The 23,325-nt window shown below is 41.3% G+C and overlaps 1 protein-coding gene across 1 annotated transcript in view; it reads right to left on the bottom strand.

The window, feature by feature from the left end:
• Positions 1-7,721: 7,721 nt before the first annotated feature.
• The window catches only part of trip4 (thyroid hormone receptor interactor 4), a 95,737-nt gene continuing 80,133 nt past the window's right edge, over positions 7,722-23,325 (bottom strand). Inside the window, exon 13 of the mRNA XM_037793299.1 lies at positions 7,722-8,075. Within this exon, the coding sequence (XP_037649227.1) occupies positions 8,011-8,075 (65 nt within the window). The 3' untranslated portion in view covers positions 7,722-8,010. The remainder of the gene's footprint in view (positions 8,076-23,325) is intronic.

Raw genomic sequence — 23,325 nt, 5'->3', positions numbered from 1 at the left:
GATGCTAAAGCACTAAAGATAGAATCAACATGTTAGCATTGTCACTGTGAGCATGCTGATGTTAGCATTTAGCTCAAAGTACGGCCTCACAGAGGTGCTAGCTTGGCTGTAGACTCTTATACACTATTTAATATGCAGTGCACTTTATGTACCCTCCAACACATTTGAGTGTCTGAATTCTGAGTGCATACAGTTCCACAATGGCACGAAAAGAGTAATCCATGGCGTGCACTCTCACTATTGAGTGTCTATTATATAGGGAGTGAATGAGTGACCGAGGGAGTGACAGCTCTAGTCTCGTTATAGGATATTCAGGATGGAGTGGGAGAGGAGTCGTATGTTTGTTTCTCTCCCCTGTGGTTTGATTGTCTGGTTATAGCCACGCATACAGCAGTGAAGGTCGTCTACCATTAGTGCTTAATGGATGGGAGTCATGCAGACAACAACATGCATTAAGTGAACATGAGATTGGCCGAGAGCCAAGAATTAATCAACGATGAACAGTAAAGTCAATAAAGTAATACTGGATACATTTTGCTGAGGAGATTATTTGAATGCCAAGTTGTGGTTCCTAGACGACTGTCGAGACAAATATGTGACTTGAATATGAAAAGACAAACTGGGGATTCACAGATTATTAAAAAAATTCTTTTCAACACATGATGTGTTCCTCCTCTGACAAAAATGGGATCAAGTATGAAAGTAATGACATTTTTTACACCATCTTATTTGGGACAAACTGAGGATTTGACCCAATTAATCAAACAGAAATCATGCCACAGCCACGCAGCACTGCATGTTTGAATGTAACGGATCTAGAAAGAAATGTTTATTGTCAGTATGGAGACTATATGATATTTCTTTCTGACAATTTTCTTTTGTTGTCTCTCCAGTCTTCAATTTTGTCAAATATCTATATCTGTCATATCATAACATTTGAGCAGTCTTGAGAATAAGAACACATTTTGTAAGCTGGTGGCAAAACCGGGTTTGTATTTATTGTCTATCATATAGCAATATGCTAATAGTTAATCCAGAGTAATCATGTTATGTATCTGTTACAGTGCCTGCTCCTAAGAAAACAGAAGCCTGGAAGGGACTATTTTACATATTCAAGAGACTAAAGCTTGACAAATCACTATGTTCAGAGATTTAGCCCTAGTGACAGGAGACGCCTTGAAGACAGACTGATCATCTGAAGTGTCTTCTGTGTGGCGTCATGTGTGTTAAAAAGCTGTGGGAAGCTGTGAAGACGCCCGGCTGGGTGGGGGGGCTTTTCTGTGAACAGGCATCATATGAGCACACAGGAGTCTCTTTAGTTTGGAGATTCTGTTATCTCACTGGGTGTTCCTGTGGTATCCGCTTCCATAATTTTAAATATCAACTACTACATTTGTGTTGTACCATCTCATTCAGCAAGGTCAAAAGGTCATGGACTAAATTGATCACTTATCAGTGGATCTTTAGAAATGGCAGCGAGTGAAAGCCATTTGTGATGGGAAATCCATTTTTAATTGAATTTATGCATCTGCTCTCCTTTTGAGGACTCACAGTCATATCCCCGTCAAGCCAGAGGCCTTTTGTGATGTCGGTTTGGTCTTGGTCGCTGTGCAGCTTCACGGATATATTTGCACAACAAAGATTCCTTTAGATTGTAGCCATTTGTGGAAAAAGGTAATTCATAGAACAGATATTAACATTAACTGTTGCCCACCCCTTCAAGGGCAAACAGGTCGTAGCTCACCATGAAGAACACATAGAGACATTCCCCGTCTTAGATCTCTCGTTGCGTTTCACTCACTTGCCTTGAGGGATGGAAGCTTTCAAAGGTTCATGTGCTTCCCCTCCTCGGATGGGGCCCACCTTGTACCTCTGGACTAACCAAAGGCAATGAGCCATGACACTGGAGACGGTACAAAGGCATTCTGCTCTACTTAGCTACTCTATGAAGCCTAGTTCCTACATAAAGGTATCCTATTAGGCAACTGTGAACAGACTGTATGAGCTATAGTTCGACATTTTGGGAAATCCACTTATTCACTTTCTTGACGTAGTCACTGTGACTTCACCCATTGGTTTGTGGACTACAGTTTTGAAGCCTTGAGTTTGGCATTTTGGCTGTCGCCATCTTGTTTTTTTGCAACAAGAAGGGACACGAGAGGCAGGAGCTAAGTGTAACCGAATGCTGAATAAGACATTTTTAGGCGACCAAAAAGGTTATAATTAATTTTCATGAACTGAAAACACACTGTGAAAGGGTTAAAGCTCCAAGATGAAAACACGGACAACTCCCAGACCGGACAACGCCGTGGTAGCGACCTGTCAATCACAAGGTAGCCCCGCCCTAAAGCATCCCCTGCTTTATGGTCTATTTGACTCTAAATGGGACCATAATTTACTAAATGAACATCATGCTGTATTGAAGAAGACTTGAAACTATTGATTGAGACCATAAACTCATGTGTACAATGTTTACTGAGGTAATAAATCAAGTGAGAAGTAGGGTCCTTTTCTCATAGACTTCCATACAATCAGACTTCTTTTTGCAACCAGAGGAGTCGCCCCCTGCTGGCTATTAGACAGAATGCAAGTTTAAGGCACTTCAGCATTGGCTTCACTTCTCAGACCCGGAGGTTGCTACCTGAATCACTCTCATGTCTGACTGCTAAATACAAAGCTCTTCAGCAGCCGGATAGCTTAGCTTAGCTGGAAACAGCTAGCCTGGCTCTGTCCAAACGTAACAAAATCTGCCTACAACCAAATCCATACCAACCAAAGTGTAAAAACGACTGTTTCCTTGTTTCCAGTCTTTGCGCTTAACTAAGCTATAGCTAAGCTAACTGGCTCCAGCTACATAATTACCTTACAAACATGAGTGGTATGAATCCTCTCATCTAACTCTGCAGTGTTTCCCAAAACTATTATTTTAATTGATCTACAAATCCACAGAGCACTGATGTTTGTTCCTGTTGGCTCGGTGAAAACGGTGAGGAACTGTATGTGTGAAGTCCTGAGATGTTGTTGAGCTGTTGAGGTGATGAGTGACTATTGTGTGATTATTTCAATGCATCAAATCCTGCTGTTAAATTGTCTTCAATGAGCAACTACTGCCAATATCCTTTTCTAAATATTTCCTTTGTACATCCACCCTGGCTCGACAGGCAGCGCTCCGTGACACATTATGAGATGGATGAGCCACAAGCTGTTCCCAGGTTGTATTGTTCCCCAGCCTGCCGCCACCTCTTCTAAAGTGCTCCAAAGCCTAATTCCTCTTCCAGGCCTGTGGGGATGGGGGGATGGGACCCAGCGCCCTCAGTCCAATCAGTCTCTCAGCAAGCACACAAAGGTCCTGCTGCTTCTACAACTGGAAACTTGGCTTGATGGCGAGGAGGGCATACTGCTGGACTGGAGTCAATTGCATTTAATTTCAATCAGGAGATTCAGCTGGGCATCTTTTTCAGCCCAAATGATGAATAAATACATTACCATTTTTTTTATGTCTAATTTAATTTAAAACCTTGGCTAACTGGATGAAAGTTGGATGGATTTTAGATGGAGTTCTTACTGGTGCTCAAAATTAGAGGACGCCCTGCTTGTTACATTCCTTCATCCAGTCTGATTAGTGTCTCTCCCCTCTGCACCAGCGTCATTAACAGCATGGTGGATGGGTTGGGATGGAGCAGAGGAAGCCTCAGGCACACTGATCAGGCATAGAAACTGAAGTTGGCGTGATTTAAAGAAAAAGTTTGACATTTTGGTATATTAGGTTTCTGGTGAAGAGCATGAGAAGATTGATACCACTCACACGACCATCACACATGAAGCTACAGACAGTGGCCTGTTAGCTTAGCTTAGCACAAAGACTGGAAACAAAGGTAAACAGCTAGCCTGGCTCTGTCCAAAGGTAACAAATTCCTCCTACTAGCACCTCTAAAGCTCACAGACAAACACGCTATTTCTTGTTTGTTTAATCCGTAAACATTTACGGTTTTATGGGAGGTTACGAGGCTCCAACAATTTCAGGAAGTTACTGTGCTTGAACAAGGAATAGTCTGGCACATAATGTCCCCTGTAAAACGGCAAATTGTAGTACAAGTACACTTGGGTTTTTGTGTGGAACAAACAAATGAGATATAAAGTGTTAATTAGTGAGCTTTAGAGGTGCTGGTAGGTGGATTCCCACTGAGCAATTTGACATTGAAAATACATTTAATAGATGTATATTATCCATTTAGATTAAGGTTATTCAAGGTTGAAAAGTGAAAGTTTAGTAGACGTCTGGTCTTAGCCTAGGTGTTTCAATCTGTGAATCTGTGTATATGACAAGAAATAAACGTAAGTTGTAGTGTAAACGCGGGTGTGTGCAGTGTTTATGTTAAATATGTACAGGTTTTTAATGCATTCTTATATGTATATGTATAAATATGGTCTAAAATCATAGCCAATAAATCACGTGGTCTATATCAGAGCTAAAGCATAGAGGCGATGTTGAAAAGACGTCTAATGCTCAGTGGATTTTGTTACCTTTGGACAGAGCCAAGCTAGCTGTTTCCCCATTTCCAGTCTTTATGCTAAGCTAAGCTAAGCTAACTGGCTCCTGGCTATAGCTTCATATTTAACACAGTGGTATCAATCTTCTCATGTAACTCTCTGCCAGAAAGCAAATAAACATATTTCATCTGTTGCAGCTCACTGTAGCTCAGACAACATGGCTTTTTTTATATTTAAATGGATCACCTAGAGCATTTTCTTCCACACAAGTACATCACATCTTTTGTGCATGAAAAACCAACAGCACATGATCTTATGGTTTATCTAAAGAGGCTTAGTAAAAACTGCATGTGCTTTAATTGTTCGGCATGACGGCACAGGGCTCTTGTTTATGTGAACTTGGGATGTCTGTTCTCATCCAGAGAAATGCCCCTGATCTGGGAGACAGAAGAAAAGGCCACCCACGGGGCAAGTAGCTGTCATCGTTGATTCACTGGGGGCTGAATTTAGTAAATTCTTAAGCAGCCTCTCTGAAGGAAAAACCCACCTTCTATGGAGAAACTTCACAAAAGAGACCTCTTACATTCTCTGGGTGGGAGATTACTGGGAGGGCTGGTGCAATTATTCGTTCTCATGCTGAATGGAGTGGAGCTAGAGAGTTGTAGCTAATCTGCAACTCAAACAAGAGTAAATCTAAGCTAATCAACAGCGAATTACAATGCCGGGCACAGGCAAAAACATAACAACTCGGGATGGGTGTGTGTGCGTGCTGGTGAGTCATGCTATGCTTTTCAAACCATGGTGAAATACGCCCTCGGGCAAGAAACAGCTTAGTCAAAGAGCCACTCAACACATTTGGAAGGAAATAAACACACTGCAACGCAAGAACAGGTAAAATGTTGAAATACAAAATTACATTGCACTGGCAGAATATCAATCAGAGCCTGTCACAACAGCACTTGAACCAGAGGAAAGAATTTATAATGAAGATGCCACAAATCTGTGTGTACTTGGATATAAGCACCTCAATAAATGATTTCAGAGGTCGTAGTCTGTGCACGTTCCTGAAGAGATTGACATCTTACTGAAGATTGGTTTGTTTTTAAAGAAAGTGAAGATGCTGTTTGAAAGGCAGGCTTAACCCAAGTCTTACGAGTCATACCAAACTATCAAAGTAAATAATTAATTCAAGACTGGAGTGTAGGTCTGTAAAAGCCTGATTGTTCGGGTTTCAACGGCACTAAAAACTTAGCGCTGGAATGCTTTTATACTGAGTACTCAACAGTGCGAAAAATCTGGTGTAATCCTTAAGGATTTCTTATCTTAATACGGTAACTTAAGTTAATACAACACTTGTGATGTACAATCATGTTGAAGCATCTTTGTGATTAGGAAGAGTGGGATTAATGGCTGAGGGGGTAGAAAGTTGCCACTAATAATATCTATGGAGAAATGAAGACTTTGCATTGCCCACAACTAATTAAAACTAATTTATCAAAATCTATTTAAAGGAACAAGGTGTAACATTTAGGAGGATATGTTGGCAGAAATGGAATATTACTGAAAAAAAAGGATTGTTGTGTTTTCGTTACCTTAGTATGAGCCGTTTATATCTACTCTTCACGAAGCCGGCCGCCATGTTTCTACAGTAATCCACAATGAATAAACCAAACACTGGCTCTAGATAGGGTCATTCACGTTTTCACTTCAGTCTCTGTAGTCCTCCTACACGCTTGGCACAAGTTTCAGTTGGTTGCAATCTGCAACCTCACATGTCGCCAAATCCTCCAAACTGCTCCTTTAAAGTTATAACCCTTAAGATTGTCACCATATTAAACCGTCTTTTTGAAACTATTTATGGTTGGCGTTTATTCTGCTATAGCCATTAACTGTATTTACACCATAAACTGTATATAAAGATGAACGATATGACAGCTCCCCACAAGTGAAGCCAAAACATCTCAATCGCCCGCTGGTGGCTGGCTGCAGTACAGGTCATAAATCTTGCCTCCTCCATGTTAGTGGATGGGATGTGAGCCAAACTGTTTCTGTCCTTTTAGGTAGTTCTTATCGCACTGATGTGTGTTCCAAGTGTTCATTTTTCTGATAAGTTTGGTTTGAATTAGTTATTTGATGCTATAAAAAGAGGGTGAGACGTCATGATTGACAGCTGGGAATCTCTCTCGCTGACAAGTTGCGGCCGTGCTCGACTCGCGATTGGTTCGGTCGGGTGACCTCGATACCGCGGCTCCACCGCCCGATCACTACTGCGCAGACTCTGGCTCCAAATGACGTCAAAATCTCAAGATGGCAGCTCCAGTATCCATGGTAAATTGGCTTCAATTCTGTACAGTGGGAGGAAGTGGAGACGCGTCGTCCATTTCTATATACAGACTATGATTTACACTCATAAGTTATCTCCCTATAAAGTAGTTTGGATTGTCAGTGGCGGAGTCTGTCATTCCCATGCTGGATTCAAATGACGTGCACAAGAGATTCAAAGGGAAGGAATATCTTTGCGTCCAAAGAACCCAAAGGTTTTCCTCGTGTGGGCGTAATAAGTCCACGAGTCTGAGGGCTTATCAGACGGTGGTTTATACTCCTTTGAGGCAGGAATTTACAACTCTGAAAAGTTATTGCGGCAGCAGTAATTTCCTCCTCCTGCTCAATGCTTGTGAGGTAAACAACATAATTACCACAATGCAAAACTTTACACGCTGTAAGGCTATGAGGAATGAGCACATGCATGTACTGTATTCGATTAGTCTAAACAGTGTGTTGCCGGGTGACGCTGGATTACGCCGATGAGCCAGGATCAACATATTTGCTTGACGGCCGTGCATTGTTTTTGCTGGATTCCTCTGCGTCCCTCCTCCCCTGCGGTGTCAATGAATTGGTCTCATTGAAATGAATGAGAAGGCTGTTTTTTTTAACACGGTGCTATTGTTGGTCTAAATGGTCGTAGGTGTGAGAAAGGCCTGCCTCTGACGAGAGGGACAGCATTTATCTTGTGGTTTGTAGGTTCTTGACTAAAAATGAAGCTGTAATATTTATTTATATTTATTATTTTCTGTCTCTGTTGTCTCATAAAACCTGATGAGCAAATTAAAACTAAATTAAGCCATTTCAAATTTTATCTCTTGTGCTTTGAGAAACCAAATAGACAGTGGTAGAACATTTTCTAAAAGGTGACATCTGTATTTTGACAAATAATTGGAATAAGACGAGCATAAAATTAAACATAAGGATCTTTTTTTATTTTTGCAAACAATCAAATAGAGACAAAGCAGAATATAGAAATTTGTCAAAATGATTATATGTCTATATACTGCAAAATTTTAAGCAATAATCCTGTAAAATGCAAATGCCATCTGATAGAGCTGATACTGATAATATGTCAGCGTTGATAACTCCTGGTAAAATGTCAGGACAACCCAGTGGAGAATGAAGCCATTTTTTTGAAAACCATGTTCCCGTGAGATCAGACTGTTTTTCCTCCTCAGCTTCTTCCTCCTGACGTCACTCTGCAGCTGACGGGACCAGCCCCTTCTTGGCACCCTGGTGGTATTGACTCTCCAGCTTCCCTGTGAGAGAAAGGGGGTGGAAAGGGAAGGGTGGGAGGGGAGAAAAGAGGAAGGGATGAATCAAAACACCATCAAAGGGACAGTGACCTTTCTGAGAGCTCAAGGCCGGCTGATTAGAGGCGGCCTCGGATAGACAGAGGACAGAGAGAGAGAGAGAGAGAGAGAGAGAGAGAGAGAGAGAGAGAAAGAGAGAGAGAGAGAGAGAGATGATGAGGTAAAAGGCCAATCAGACCTTTTATTCCACAGCAAATAGCGATTAGACCACGACCTTTGTTGGCAGTAAAAGAAGGTGTCCTTTAAGTCAGTTATATAGATGTACATTCGGTATTAATCAATGGTAACAAAGACCACATACACAAAGGATGGCAAAAGCATGCTGTTAGTTAAAAACATAATACTGAGCTACATGTAAATGTAGCATGTAATGTTTTTAACTCTTATACAAGTTACATACAGTACATTACAGCAGGATGTTCTCATACACCGTTTGTATTCCAGCAGACAACGCTGATTTATTTGTCATGTAACTTCCGTACTTAAGTTACATCACTTCCGGAGTTATTTTAACACAAACCACGATCTTTTCCTAAACCTAAACAAGTAGTTCTGTTGCCTAAACCTAACCAAGTCAATCTTTTCCTAACCCTAACTAAGTAGTTTTGTTGCCTAACCAAGTTGTTTCCTATAAAGACATAAGTTTTTTTTGAAAAGACTGAAGTGGAAATTGACACGTGCGTCACGCTCGACATTCGTAATGAAACACACAAAAAAATGAGGAATACATTTTCCTAAGATATCATACGGATGATGATACGTTGATTACTGCAAGACAATTCAGTCATGCGAAAGCGGTCATCACACTCACACATAAACGGTCACAAATGGTATCAAAAATATCAATAAGCTGAACTTTAACGTCCCTCAGAGGAATGAGTGTCTGTAACTTCAGCTAGTTTTGCAGTTTAAGGTGCATAGTATCGGAAACATCTTCCCCGGTTCAGAGGTGGTATGTGGAGCGTTTAAAGCTGACCAATTCTGTGATCTGGTGTCATGTTTGTTCACTTTGAAATCAACCAAGGATGTTAAGTATCTCAGCAATTTACAACAGATAGCATGGCTGTATGAATGAAAACACAGGCATTCTAATGCCTTCTGGATGTCAGTGATGACCATCAGACTTTTTTCATATAAGTGGTGAGTGTGATAGCTGTCTTGAGTCATGAATTGAGTGGCTCTGTGGTAAATGGCATCCTTGGGTTAAAAAGGGTAATGTCCTCAAATTCCTATAATTCTCTTCTGTATCTATTACATTTCCAGTAAGAGTACTGGAGTTGGAACATCAAAGCTCTGTGCTCTTATAAAAGCATACTATACTATACTATTCTATCTTTTGTCTGGAATTAAGAACAAGCGTCAAATGAATAAAAGAGACTGTAATCTTGAGAAGGCTTGGTTTGAGGAAGAGCCGATGATGGTATCGTCAGCATAAAAATGGACATTGCTATGTTCAGTTGGAAAAAGGGCTGCAACTAACGATTATCTTCCATTGTTGATTAATCTGTTGATTATTTTCTCGATTAATCAATTAGTTCTTTAGTCTATAAAATGTCAGAGAATGGCGAAAAATGTTGATCAATGTATCCCAAACCCCAAGAGGACGTCCTCAACTCAAAGATATTCAGTTTACTGTTATAGAGGAGTAAAGAAACCAGAACATATTCACATTTAAAAAACTGGAATCAGAGAATTTTGACTTTTTTTCTTATAAGAAGAAAAAAATACAGATTATCAAAATACTTGGTGATTAATTTAATAATTGACAACTAATAGATTAATCAATCAATCATTGCAGTTCTAGTTAGAAATTAATATTATTCATGTATATAGTAAATAGTAAGGGGCCTAATATTGATCCTTGTGGGATACTTTTATCTACCAACTTGATTTGAAGCCATCTGCAACAACAGCCTGAACTCTAGCAGAAAGACATGATTTGCACCAGGCGTCAACAGAATAATCAAAACCAAAGGAAAGCAGGAAGTGCTGTCAGTAGTAACTAATAAACATTACACTATACAATCGTTTCTCAGTCAACTCCACTGATGCATCCGAGGAATGTTAATGTCTATGCATGTTTCTTGCTCTGCCAAGAATGTAACAGTCGAGAATTCTTTCATCAACCTCTTGTTTTGATTTGGTAGCTGAACCAGCTTACAGCACCTGTCCTGCACGGACTTGCTGATTAGCAGACTGCCATTTCAAAGCCATAATACAGTAGCCTCCATTGTTGTGAGAATCTCCATGGTTATAATTTATTGCTCAGGATTCATGTGAAGCTCCGATGAGAATGTTTACAAAGATGCTAACAGCTGAGAATCTGAAAGAGGGATTTGATCAAGTTGCTATTTATATAAATGCTTGTAGCTATGGTGTGTAAACAAAACCCCTGCAGCCACTGACTGCAGCTCAACTCCTAACATACTGGAACTGTGACACCTCTCTCTCTCTCTCAATATCACAATATCATTCACAATATCAAATTCTCCCATTTGAGCTCAGCAACTATGGTCTGCTGCTTTGTCCTCTTTCTGTGCAGAACAACCTCAGCTGGGTTTTGATAACCTGTGTTGACCCCGTTCTTAACTGCAAGGCAAATAATAACCCCGTGTCTCTGCCTAACACAAGCCTCCTGCTTGTCAAACCACGGCATTAGCTGGCTGTTTTCCCCATGGCTGAGGCGGGGGAAAACATGATACAAGTGTGACAGGCAGGGGTGGTGGTTGTCACTTGTGCTTTCTTTTCATGTTGTCACGTTATGGCTGAACTCTGTGGGTAGCAGCAGCATAAACAAGGTGTTTAGGAGAAGTGCTGTTTGCTCACCATTTCCAAGCCTGTCTGAATGGCTGTCAGTGACTGTCTGTTCTGCCAGGAGCGAGCGCTCTGCTTAGGCGTGGAAACACATCTGGAATGTTTGGGTGAATGCTGCCAAACAGTTCTCCAAGATTGCTTTAATGATAAATCCACCATAACAGAATTGCATCATGCTTGATTCTTTCTGGGTGTTGTGCGAGTGAGAGCTTGAGTCAATATTATGGGAAATTGCCTCGGGCAGTTTTCCTTGTCATGACATTTCTGTGAGATGTTGTGTATGAGCATATATGAAAACAAGCTGATTATATAAGTCAAACTAAGCACTCACAGAATGAGCATTTAGCAGTTCTACTGTGTTAGTTCTTCATTTGGCTAATGTCAGCACAGTTAGCCCCATGTGCATCCCAGCATAATGAGAAATTCTTCAACTTCCAAGGACACAGAAGGATGCTGAAATGAAAATGCACCGTGCACAAAGTTAATGTTTTTTGGAGTATTGAAGTGAAGTGATGGATCAGATTTTTTGACATATACTACAAGTCCTCTAATTAGGGATCTCTGAGCCAAAAAAACATTTTTTTAGTTATAATACTACATAAAACAAGACAAAATATTTAATGTATTTGCAATGCTTGATTTGGCTCTATGACCCCACTCAAGCCACCGGCTGGCTGAAAAGGCACAATAAAATGCATTGCTATCAATACTAATGAGTAACTCACACAATGTTATGTTACATCTGCAATATCCAATTAAATTAAGAAAATACAGAATTCCTGATACTTTAGTTGCAGAAATAGCCTCAAGTGCTCTACTATTCCTATAAGGATACTGTAAAGGGCTGTTCAGGTGCCCCGTTTTTTGCGCCCTCAAATCCATTGTTTTCAATGTAGGTGCGCGGAGGGCGCGCTCAAACGCAATGCAATTTGCGTGCTACCTTAGACACGACCGTAAACCATTGACAGTATATTAATGTGACGTCAACCATTGGTTTGTGGACTACGGTTTTGAAGCCTCGAGTTCAGCATTTTGGCCGTCGCCATCTTGGTTTTTGGCCGCCGGCATCTTGTTTTTTTGCAACCAGAAGTGACACGAGAGGGTGGAGCTAAGTACAACCGAATACTGAATAAGACATTTTTAGTTGAAAGGGTTAAAGTTGTAAGACGTAAACACAGACAACTCCCAGACCGGACAACGCTGTTGTAGCGACCTGTCAATGGTCTATTTGACTCTAAATGGGACCATAATTTACTAAATGAACATCATGCTGTATTGAAGAAGACCTGAAACTAGCGATTGAGACCATAAACTCATGTTTACAATGTTTACTGAGGTAATAAATCAAGTGAGAAGTAGGCTCATTTTCTCATAGACTTCTATACAATCAGACTTCTTTTTGCAACCAGAGGAGTCCTGCTGGCTTTAGGGCACTTCCGCATTGGCTTCACTTCTCAGACCCGGAGGTTGCCGCCTGGCTGTAAACCCAACACTGTCATATTATCACCTTATGAAGTTGTTAAACAGTTGCCTATTTACACTTCCAGCAGACACGGAGCAACATTAGCATTTATTCAAAGTCATCGCCGCCCCGCCACCTGGCAGATGTAAGTTCAATATTCTCTCTGTCTTTGTCTTCAACTCCTGAGGGAAGTACTTGGCTCTTTAGCTGATAAATGCTCCACTATGTTCACCAGCTAGTCGCTAACTGTGTCTGTTTACTATTAAGTGCTGGGCAGGTGGCTTACAGTCAGTTTTGAGAGCCTCTTCACTGAAAATAGCTTACTGCTGTGGCTGAAACTGCTCTGTGAGAGCGGGAATAGAGAACCAGTTGGGGCCAAAAAAACAAAACAGCAAGCTGAAAAACATTATAAAGCTCCGTAGAGCAAACTGCAGTAAGGTGTAATAAAAATATAAAATAATTTCATTGTTGTCATTGTTTTTTGTTTAATATATAGATACTTTTTGTATATATTAATATCTGTATATACTAATTAAATAGTAATTTTTACCTTTGTCCAGCTTTGTTGTCCTTGTTCTTAGCTATATGTATTTTTCTGTGTAAGTACATTGACAGCAACAGAAAACCAGAGTCAAATTCCTTGTATGTGTTCACATACTCTGCAAATAATATGATTCTAGTATCTATTAAAAAAGGGGTTAGGGGTTATCACTGGAGTTAGTCTGCTTCCTCTGGCTTCCAATCTAATACGTTTTCATTTCAAAACAGATAACTTCTGCAATGTTTACGCCTAATGTCCACACTACTTTGGCGTTTTTGAAACCCTAAAACGGAGATGTTTGAAAACGCTACTGACCCCGTTTTAGTTTAAAACTCCGGGATTGTGTTTCAGTCTGGACGGACAGAAATAGAGACCTTTAAAAACAATGATGCAGACACCCATGTTCGCTTCTTCATTTGTTTTAAAAGTTGTACAACGCACTAATAGCTGAATCCAGAGTTATTTTGCTTCCTCCGTTCATATGAATGAGACCCAGACCGAGGCTGGAGCGAGGGCTGGGAGTTAAAGGAAACGCTACTGCGCCTGCTCTATGGGCCCGTTGGATGCAGAAGATCGCCGGCTGATACGGGTACTTTATCACTCGGCAGTCGAGCAGTTTTGGCTTCATGCGCCACTGAGCAACCTCGTAGGATTGAACGGGAGCCCGCCTCCGACGCTGTATCCAGTTCTCTTTATACATCCATGGTGGTGGCATGGACAGAGATTAGTTCTGAAATGGTCCTAAAACGCTCGATAGGATGGAGATTTTAGTTTCAGTTTCAAAATGAATTAGAGAATTAGAAACGCATTAGTGTGGATGTAGCCTCAGTGTTTGTGTGTGTGTGAATGAAGCCAAAGTAACAGTTAATTGTCATGTCAGTTCTGTCAGCGTAGCAGCTTTAGAGTATTAACGCTGCTTAAAGGACTGAATGTTGGAAACCACTTAGTATTTTTTTTCTAATGCAGAGAAACAAGTTTGAGAAGTGTCCTTTAGGCAATTTTCTCAACTTATTAAAATACATCCTTGAGTGAAACATGGAGAAATAACGTTTTGTGCAGCTGGCCGTGGACGACCAAGGACAACAGCAACAACGACGACACAGAGTGCAGTAAGTTGCCCTTGTTGTCACGTCTGTCAGAGGTTGTATGAACAAGTCAGACTCATTATATTCACCAGGAAAGCCAATCCGGCAGTGGTACATATTCCACGGGTGAGGGCGGCTTTCCTTAATGGCTCTGGAGCTGCTGAGCTGTCGCATTTCAGAGTAGGTGCTGCGGAGCCGAGAGAGAGAGCTGGAGGGAATGCAAGTAAAAGTGGGGGGATGGGGAAGGGAGTGAAGGAGTGGGTGGAAAAACCAGGGAGACAGCAAAAATGAGACAGAAGGGATGAGGGGAGGGGTGGTGGGAGAAAGGGATACAGATAGGACAGCGGGAGAGGTAGAGAGAGGGAGAAATAGAAAGGCTGGCCCATCGATTGGCTGAGATAATTTCCCATTGATTGCTGCACTGTTTGGAGATTGCTGGAGAAAGGTTTATTGCCCACATGCTGCAGCTGGGGAGGAGGCCATAAAATAAGCACAGGTTGTCTGCAGAGGGCTAGCACTCCATCATCCAGACCGTAAAACACACACACACACACAGCCACACAGACGCTCATACACTCGGATACTCTGCTTACATGTTCACAAATATGACTGCATACTATTCCCATTACACACAGCGGGAGAATGCAGCTCATCGCTGATGGAAAGCGCACTCACATAATCCCTTGCAAAGCCAGGGGCAGTAGTGCAAAGAGTATTTATTAGATTGAAATAGAGGTTCATTGACATCCTCCCTGACATCAATAACATGCAGGCCCATCAGCTTCCTTGCAGTAATAATCACAAGAATAATTGGCTGGTTGCTGTTTCTCTTTCTGCGAGAGTATGCGATAGCGAGAGTCTTTTTTATTACACATCGGTCCCAATGCACCTGGATAATAAACCTAGAGCAGCTATGCATATACACTTTATCCACATGTTGATACACTCCTCTGATGACACACTTTGACATGAGGAAATGTCTTCATGCCTTGAAATGATGACACAGAAAAGGGGGAAGTTAAAAGTGGAGCACCAGCAGCTCTGTGACTGAATGTAACACCTTCAACAGTATCTGTTACATTGATTCCCACTGGGCTCCCACAATAACCAATTCAGTGTCTATCACAAGTATACTGCCTGGAGAGTAAAAAGAAGTTTAGAGTGCGAAAGCTCTGAAACTAAAAGGCAGGATTTAATGGTTTGATGTCAAAGATGGTGTCAAGGAACAGATGGGATGGCATATATTTCACCAGGGTGTTTTACACATCTGTAGTTTATAGAAAAGCTCATATGAACTGATGAATCTTCAGTTCACACACTTATTTTCAGGGTTCTGGTAGATAAAGCTGGTGTTGCTCTAATTTGTGTCAAATCTCACAAATCAACCAAAACCAATGATGTGTTTATCCGTCTCTCTACACTTACTGACTTCCCGCCTCACGACGTCCCGACAGAAAGTCTAGCATGTTTGATTTTGTTTTTTTTGCTTTCGACGACGTGTTCCGTCATGGCCGTGGATTTGACCGGCTGAGCACAGACGCACACAGCTGTAAACAGAAGCACATGGCTTCTTATTATGCAGAATGATGTCATCGGACCTTCGGCCAAAGTCTCCCGTCACGGGCTAGATTTTTACAAAGCCTGAAAACAGAGCCATAAGGAGGTGCAGAAGTCTAATTTTCTCTCAGAACACTTGAATTACAATATGCTGTTTTTATGGAGTTTTTGCCCAATGATGCCAAAAACATTCTGCTTACCCCCGCTTTAATCGCTGTGCAGTCGCTTGGTATTAATGGGCCATTAAGTGACACTCCCACACCATCGCATGACCCTGCGCTAATCGTCGTAACGCCTGATTTGGTGTAAATGCAGCCTAAAGGCCTTTGCACACCTTTTTGTGCGATTAATTCACACGTCAATATATTTTTTCACACTGTTATTTTTGTCAAGAATACTTTCACGAAGAACGCAAATATTACGCAGTGAAAAAGCAACATACTTTTTTTTCCGAACGTGATCCATATTTCTGAGTTTTTGCATCGCAAATGTAACATCAACCAATCACGTTGTACGGAACGGGTATATTTATGAAACAACGCGTCGGCTCCGTAGTCCGAACCAAGACGGTAAACTTTATTACTCCTTTCAACCTTGACAAAGGCAGCGCAGACCAGATTCGCTCCTTATATATACACTGTATACTATTCACAGGCGATTATTTGGCATTTTTGTGTCGTTGAGTCTACAGTCACGCTAGCGGCTCTGTGAGGCTGTACGGAGCTTTGCACTGAATGATAACAACAGTATGCAAACATACTCACAATGACAATGCTAACATGCTGATGGATTGATGTTTACCATGCTCACCATTTCAGTTTAGCATGTTAGCATGATAATAATTAGCAGTAAACACAAAGTACAGCCAAAGCTGATGGGAATGTCATTAGCTTTGCAGGTGCTGGAGGAAAAGTCAGGGGATCACCACGGTCAGTTGGAAACATCGTCTGAGAATCATGAATGTCAATAACACATTTTGTACCAATCATTTTCGGGGATGGCGAGTTATTTCAATGGATAAGTGAAAAATTTGACCTGCTGGTGGTGCTAAAAGCAAAAGGATTCATCCTCTGGGCACCAGGAATGTCTGTAAAACATTTAATTGCGATCCAACCGATAGTTGTAGAGATATTTCAGTCTACTGGGTACTGTAGTTTTTTGCAGAGTTGCTCAATGACGAAAATATTGCATTTCTTGGGGACTATTTTCTGCTGTAGATTTATATACAATGGGTGCACCAGGTTGGTGTACGTGGGACTGAAACTACTGTGTCTATGTTCGTTGTAATGAACACAATGTGTGGCTCATTGATGTGTTTTTAATATTTGTGGACATGGATCTTTATAGCAAAGAGGAATAATCTATAACAGGCTTTGGCTACACAGGCTGTACTCGCTGTTAGTAGGGCCAATTTATTGTTCATTTTGGTCTTTTCATGGGATTTGTTTGCAATGACAAAAATATCACCAGCCTGATCCTTCAACACAAGAATTTAGTGTACCTAATGTTTACAAAGCTTGCAGCAGTCAATACAGCTAAAATGCTTCTGAGGAATCACATGGGCAGTTGAATTTCCCATATTTCAGGAAGCATGACTGGTCCAATGATTTTGAAGATGAAGCGAAAGGGCTCCCAGTTCATGAAAAATCTAATAGGTTTTTTAAAAAGGCTTCATTCTGACTTCAGCTCAGCAACGCTACCCTTCTATCTTCTTTCCCTTATCTGGCCTCAGCTTAGCACACCTCCAGCTGAAGTCATTCTGTACGAGAAACCAAGCCGACAGCCTGGAGCACTGCAGGAAAGTGGATGTGTACAAAACCCTCGGTAGCCAGGGGAGAACAGCGAGAGAGGAGGGGGAAAAACTGCCTGGATTCCCATCTTGCTGTTAGTCACACCTAATTTACATTCCCTTCCTGTGCTGCCGAGCGGGTGAATTTACAAGTGGATAGAGAAGGTGCTGTTTGAGACTTGCGTTGGCATGCTGTTTGCAAGGGGTTAGGGAGAAGCATGAACCGTGCTTCCCACTGCAGAGAAAACAGTCTCTCTCCATGTCTTGGTCCAAACCGCCCTGCCTGAAGCTGTTTTCACAGACACTGAGGGGCTGTAATGGATGAGTGATTTCTCCAACCAACAGCACAGTGTTGAGCCGGTTTAGTCACGCACATGACAGTTCATCACAACTCGCTAGAGAACCAGTGTCTGACAAGTCGGGGACAGCAGAGGTGGGGCTAGTTGGTGGGTGGATGTGGAGCACTGAGGGCAAGTGCTCCCATGCAAACTACAACAGAGATTCTACCTGCTATCAGTGCACTACTTTTCTTTTTTTTATTGCCTTTTGTGGTTTGTTCAGCTTTGTTTGATATAATATAAGAATAAGTATAAGCGAACGGTTTGAATAAGCGTGTGGTCTTGGATTAATTACACTTTTGAGAATTTATAGCAATTTAAAAATTTCCTTCAATTTGTGAAATGTAAATTATCTGCGATACTCACTCCACCCACACCTCCTCATGAGGATTAACTTATTTAGTTCCACTTAAAAAACTACGATTGACTGTTAAGTTTATTGGCAACACTTTTTATGTCCCCCTATTTAATTTTAATTTTTTTTGTAAGCAGATATAAGTCTTTATTCATGTATTTGCCAACAACTATAACTCCTGTTGCACAACCTTAAGTGGAGGCTGGTGTATAAACTGACTATAGTTCATTACAGTTAAAAATGTATTGACAAATACTGTACATTTGCTTACAACTACATTATAGTGTGTTATAAACCATCTATTAAATGTTTACGTGCATGTAGGGATGCTAATTTTGAAACATTTTCTTAAGCGACAACCGACCCTCGTTAACCGATTATTAACCGTTAACCGACAAGATTTTTGCCTCACATGCAGCTGCAGTGTATGAGCACAACAGACAGTCCCCAGTTCACCCGTCCGGGAGCGTTAACTTAGCAGCCACGATGCTGCGTGTAGTGTCGCAGCCACTTTCCCAATAAAAGTCTCCACCGCACATTTAGTTTAGTTTAGCAAGTTGGCGTTATAGCTGTGAACGTAGGTGTAGCAGACAGTGTGTGTTCAGTTTATGTGTCGGTGAATAAATGTTACGAGGCTACAACTCCTCCGCTCAAGCGAGCTATAGACAGGAGCCAACTTCCTGTATCTGTAACGCCGACATAGACTCTCTTAAGGTGGACCAGACGAGTTTTTCTCAGCTTTTTAATTAATTATTAACATCCCTACATGCATGTGTTTGTATACTGCTTATAAATGCTAAATAAGGGGACTTAAAGTGTTAGCAGTTCATTGCTAATACCTTTATAGCAATCACACTGTATGCCTCATTTCCACTGTATGGTTCGACTCGACTCGACTCACATTTGGTACCAGGTCCTTTCCTCTATTTGGTATTCCACTGTGGATAGTTCCCCCTCAGTGTAGGCGGGATTCTCAGCTGATTGCAATACACGTGTAACGAAGTCGCCACCACTGCGGTAGCATCTCCCAACGGTATGCACACGTTTGAATGCAAGCTATTCTAATAAGTGCACAATTGTAAGGGGAGTTCAAAACTTCAATGATCAGGTTACAGAAAATAACTGCATGTACAGGTAGTACAAATATTGCTGTGTTCCCTGGTGTGTGTTTAGTAGCAGCTGCTGTGCAATTCTGATTAAAATAAAGGGTGGAGGTGAAGGGTAAATTGCTTATTGCTGCATATCTTTCTATGTACTTTTGTTGGGAATTTGATTGTAATTTCAGTCTCACTTCTCCTGCCTCTCCTCTGAAAGCACAATGACTCGATCACTACCGGCTCAGAGGCACAGGCTGCAATGTGAGGAATTTGTGTGTTTGGAGCTCTGCCCAGTTTCTTTTCCAACACGTACTTGGCTAGCTGCTGCAGAAAGTGAGTGTGACTGTCAGATTGTCAGTTTCAGAAAGTTACAAAATTGAGCGATGAAGACCTCCTCCAGCTGTATTTCGCTGCCTTCACACTGACGGAACAGCACTTTGTGTTTGACGTATATATATATTGGCCTCACAGCAGGTTACAGAGCGAAGCTTATATTTGGAGGGTTGGCGGTTCAAACATCCTGACAAGCAGTTAAAATCGGAGTTGGTTCAGTGTTTAAGGGCTACAAACTTCCACTGGTCATTGACAGTTAACATAAGACTTCAGTTGTGGTCGACTCCCAAATGCCTCAGCAAATATGAGCCAAAGTTAAAATGCAAATTGAGGCAGAGAGAGAAGTGGAGCCAGAGCAAAATGTTAAGTGTATGAATGTTTTGTATATAATGGATGAGTTCCTCCACCAACACAGATTGTGATTATTTAATGGGAAAGGAGCCTGTTGGCGGTAATCAATCCAATGGTGTGAGCTTGAACTGAGAGTTAGACAATGGTGTCACACAGTATACATATTGATTTCATGCTGGAGGCTACTCTGGGTGTAAAAATAAATACATCAGCCTACATTGAATGGGTCTGTGGTTCTAAAACGTTTGAGGACTTGGTCGATGATCATTACTTAGCCTTCTGTTGACAATGTTATAATGTTAAGACTTCCAAATTGTGGTCACATTATATTTAAAGGCCACAACACGAACTCAGTGCTGAATGTAATGACTCTCCCCTCAGTCCTGAGGTCACTTGGCTCCATCAACTGTCTTTCCTTCCCCTCTTACCCGACATTCACACCGCAAACATACATGATAAACAACTTCCCAAAAGTTGCTTAATTTCCTGTACAGCTGAACAACAAGGAAAGCTCAGCTGCTGCGTGAACAGTTTAAGGTCTGACAGCCAAAGAACGTTGGACACGACTAAAACCTTCAGGAGTCATTGACTGTCGACAGCCAATCAGATATCCTGGCAAGCGCAGACTGAAAGTTTATTGCGTCTATTCAGTCCTCTGGAAATACAGAATAAATGTTTCAAAAACAGCTTGGAGCTGACATGGTTTTTGTTTTTACGTTCATGGGCTCTTAATAAGAATTCACTGCCGTTTCTGCCCTAAGCTCCCCCGAAACACGATACCAGAGCAGTAAAAATACATTATCCACATGTTAAGAGCTCTGTGCACATGGACAAAATGAAGCCTCTCCTAATAAACAAAGTTGCTCACAGACTGAATGCGGGTTGTTGGCAAGACTATGTAACTTTTGAAAGATGAAATGGCACTTTTATTCTCTTGCAAATAAAAAGTTGAACTCACAAGCAATAAAACGCATCAGTTCCCTCAGCAGTTACAGCCTTACTTGTTCTGGTAGGACCAGTCGCTTTGGGTGGCTAATGTTGATGTCAGTTTGCTCCCTTTATGCTCGTGTTACACAGTTTTAGAACTAAATTTAAAGCATTTAATTGCCACAGTAGCTGCTGTTCTTCAAAAGCTACATAGTCAAAAGTTACATAATTGTATGTTTAAAAGTTAAAGTTGAGTCTGGCTTTAAGGGCTAGTGAGCACTCACTTTACTTCAATTTCTGGCACAAAATGGTAACAAGTAAAAGTGACTGTGTGGGATTCTTGCAGAGCCAAATTTCAACATGTGTTATTACAGCTGATTATTGAAGATCATGTTATTCTTAAAATTGGGAGCATTCAATGCCTCCGCGCGGCTCTCAACATGGTGACGGCTGACGCAGTGGCTCGCAGCTAACAATACTAACAGTGAAAACAACAGCAACAATGCTGACAGAGCTAACGGTGTTAACCTAAGGGAGAATCTGAGGGTGGGTTCTACCCTTCCGCAACAGCATCGTCGGTCAAGATGACGTGATCAGCTGGAACTGCCGTATGAGAGCAGTGCAGAGCATCAGTTTAGATGCACTAAAAGGCACGCGAGGCTGGCCTGGCGATGTAAACAAACAACGTATCCTCATACAACGGTTCGTATGATATCTTACGAAAAGTAAAAGTTCCTCATTTTTTTGTGCATTTTCCAACGGATCTCCAGCAACACCTGACGCACGTGTCAGTTTCCACTCCAGTCAATTCAAAATAAACTTTCATCTTCACAGGAAACAAAACTATTTAGTTAGGTTTAGGAAAAGATCGACTTGGTTAAGTTGAGGCAAACAAAACTACTTGGTTAGGTTTAGGAAAAAAATTGTGGTTTGGGACATAAAAAAAAAGAAGCTCCGGAAGTGGCGTAACTTAAGTACAGAAGTTACGTGACAAATAAATCAATGTTGACCTCTGGTTTCACATGGGATACAAACAGCGGTCCCCTGGACAAAAGTCTGGTGTTTTTTGACCCACCCATCCACCCCGACCTCTTCCCTAAATGGTGATTGTTGCTCTTTATACTTCCTGGTTCACAATTACGTGGATTACATGTGAATTGATTTTGTGGGATATGTTAATGAAGATCATGTTAATTATTTTTCATTTAAAGGTGCTAAATGCAAAATTGGGAGCATTTCTATCGCCTCTGCACAGCTCTTAACACGGCGACGGTTGAGCCGGCGGCTTGCAGCTAATAGAACTAACAGTGAAAACAACAGAAACTGAGATTCCTGAAAGAGCTAACAGTGTTAACCTGAGGGAGATCGGAGGTTGGGAGCTATGCTGGATATCGTATAGATTACCATTAAGCCATTTTTGGCGGGAGGTAACGGACACACCAAACGACTAATTGTTATGAACAAATAATGTAGCAGAAGAGGAGATTCTGAGATATTTTCAAAGTTTGCTCTCATACCACTTCCTGTTGAATACAAATGAATGAGCAGATGGATGTTCCTTCTGGAAGCCATGTGTTACATGTCCCGCTCCCACATAGCACCATTGATGCCTGACCCTTTCTTTTGAAGAGCGCCGTTAGTTAAACATCACCAGCTTAAAAGAAACACTGGCTCTGGATTTACAAGCACAATTACTGGGAAACCTGTAATGACCGAGCATGACGGTCCATCAGTTACTGGGAATTGCCTGAGCTGCTGATCCCTAACAGGGAGAGCAGGTTTCCCCCTGCAGCCACGAGTGATTCTTGACAATAGGACCGGAGCCTCGCAGCTTATCAATCACTTCTTTTTCAACGCTCGCACAATAAGCTGGTGCTGCACTTTGTACAGTTTGTTATTGAGAGAGCTGGAGCTCTGCATAGTTGAAGCATCGTGGGAAATACTTCACATATTGTAACACATTTCTTCTAATTATCTACAGATATTTTGCAAATAGAGCTCCAGATTTAACAAGAAGAGATTTCAGAGATATTTAACTCAGACTTTTCATCACATCATGTCGCCTTTTAAGTGAATTATATTGAGGCTGTATGTGGTGTAAAATAAAGCGCATGTTTTGTATTATTTGTTCCTTTCAAGTATATTGTATTGTCATGGCCACCGGGTTCTGGTTTTCACTCGTAACCTCATAACGAGTACAACAGAGAAGGAGACGACATGAGCCCTACAGATGAAAATCAAATCAATTCTGTGCCCTATGTCACTTCTCTTTTTAAAGTATGAATATATTGTAAGATCACGGGCAGGAACTCTGTGTTTCGTGGATCTATTTAGCATTTCCAAACGGAGCTGTGTCTGAGCATTAATGCTTTAGAATATAAAGATGTTGCTTAAATAAATTCAATCTCTAATTCACTTACTGGATCCAACTACAGGCTATTCTGGCTTTACGCTCCACTAGAGATAGACACAGTTAGTGCAGTGTCAGTGTAATACAGACAAAGCTTACGGCACTTCAGATGTGAAAACCTTGTGATACACAGACTG

The sequence above is a fragment of the Sebastes umbrosus genome, chromosome 2 (assembly GCF_015220745.1).
Source record: "Sebastes umbrosus isolate fSebUmb1 chromosome 2, fSebUmb1.pri, whole genome shotgun sequence".
NCBI lineage: Eukaryota > Metazoa > Chordata > Actinopteri > Perciformes > Sebastidae > Sebastes > Sebastes umbrosus.
This window is presented reverse-complemented; position numbering and strand designations above follow the sequence as displayed.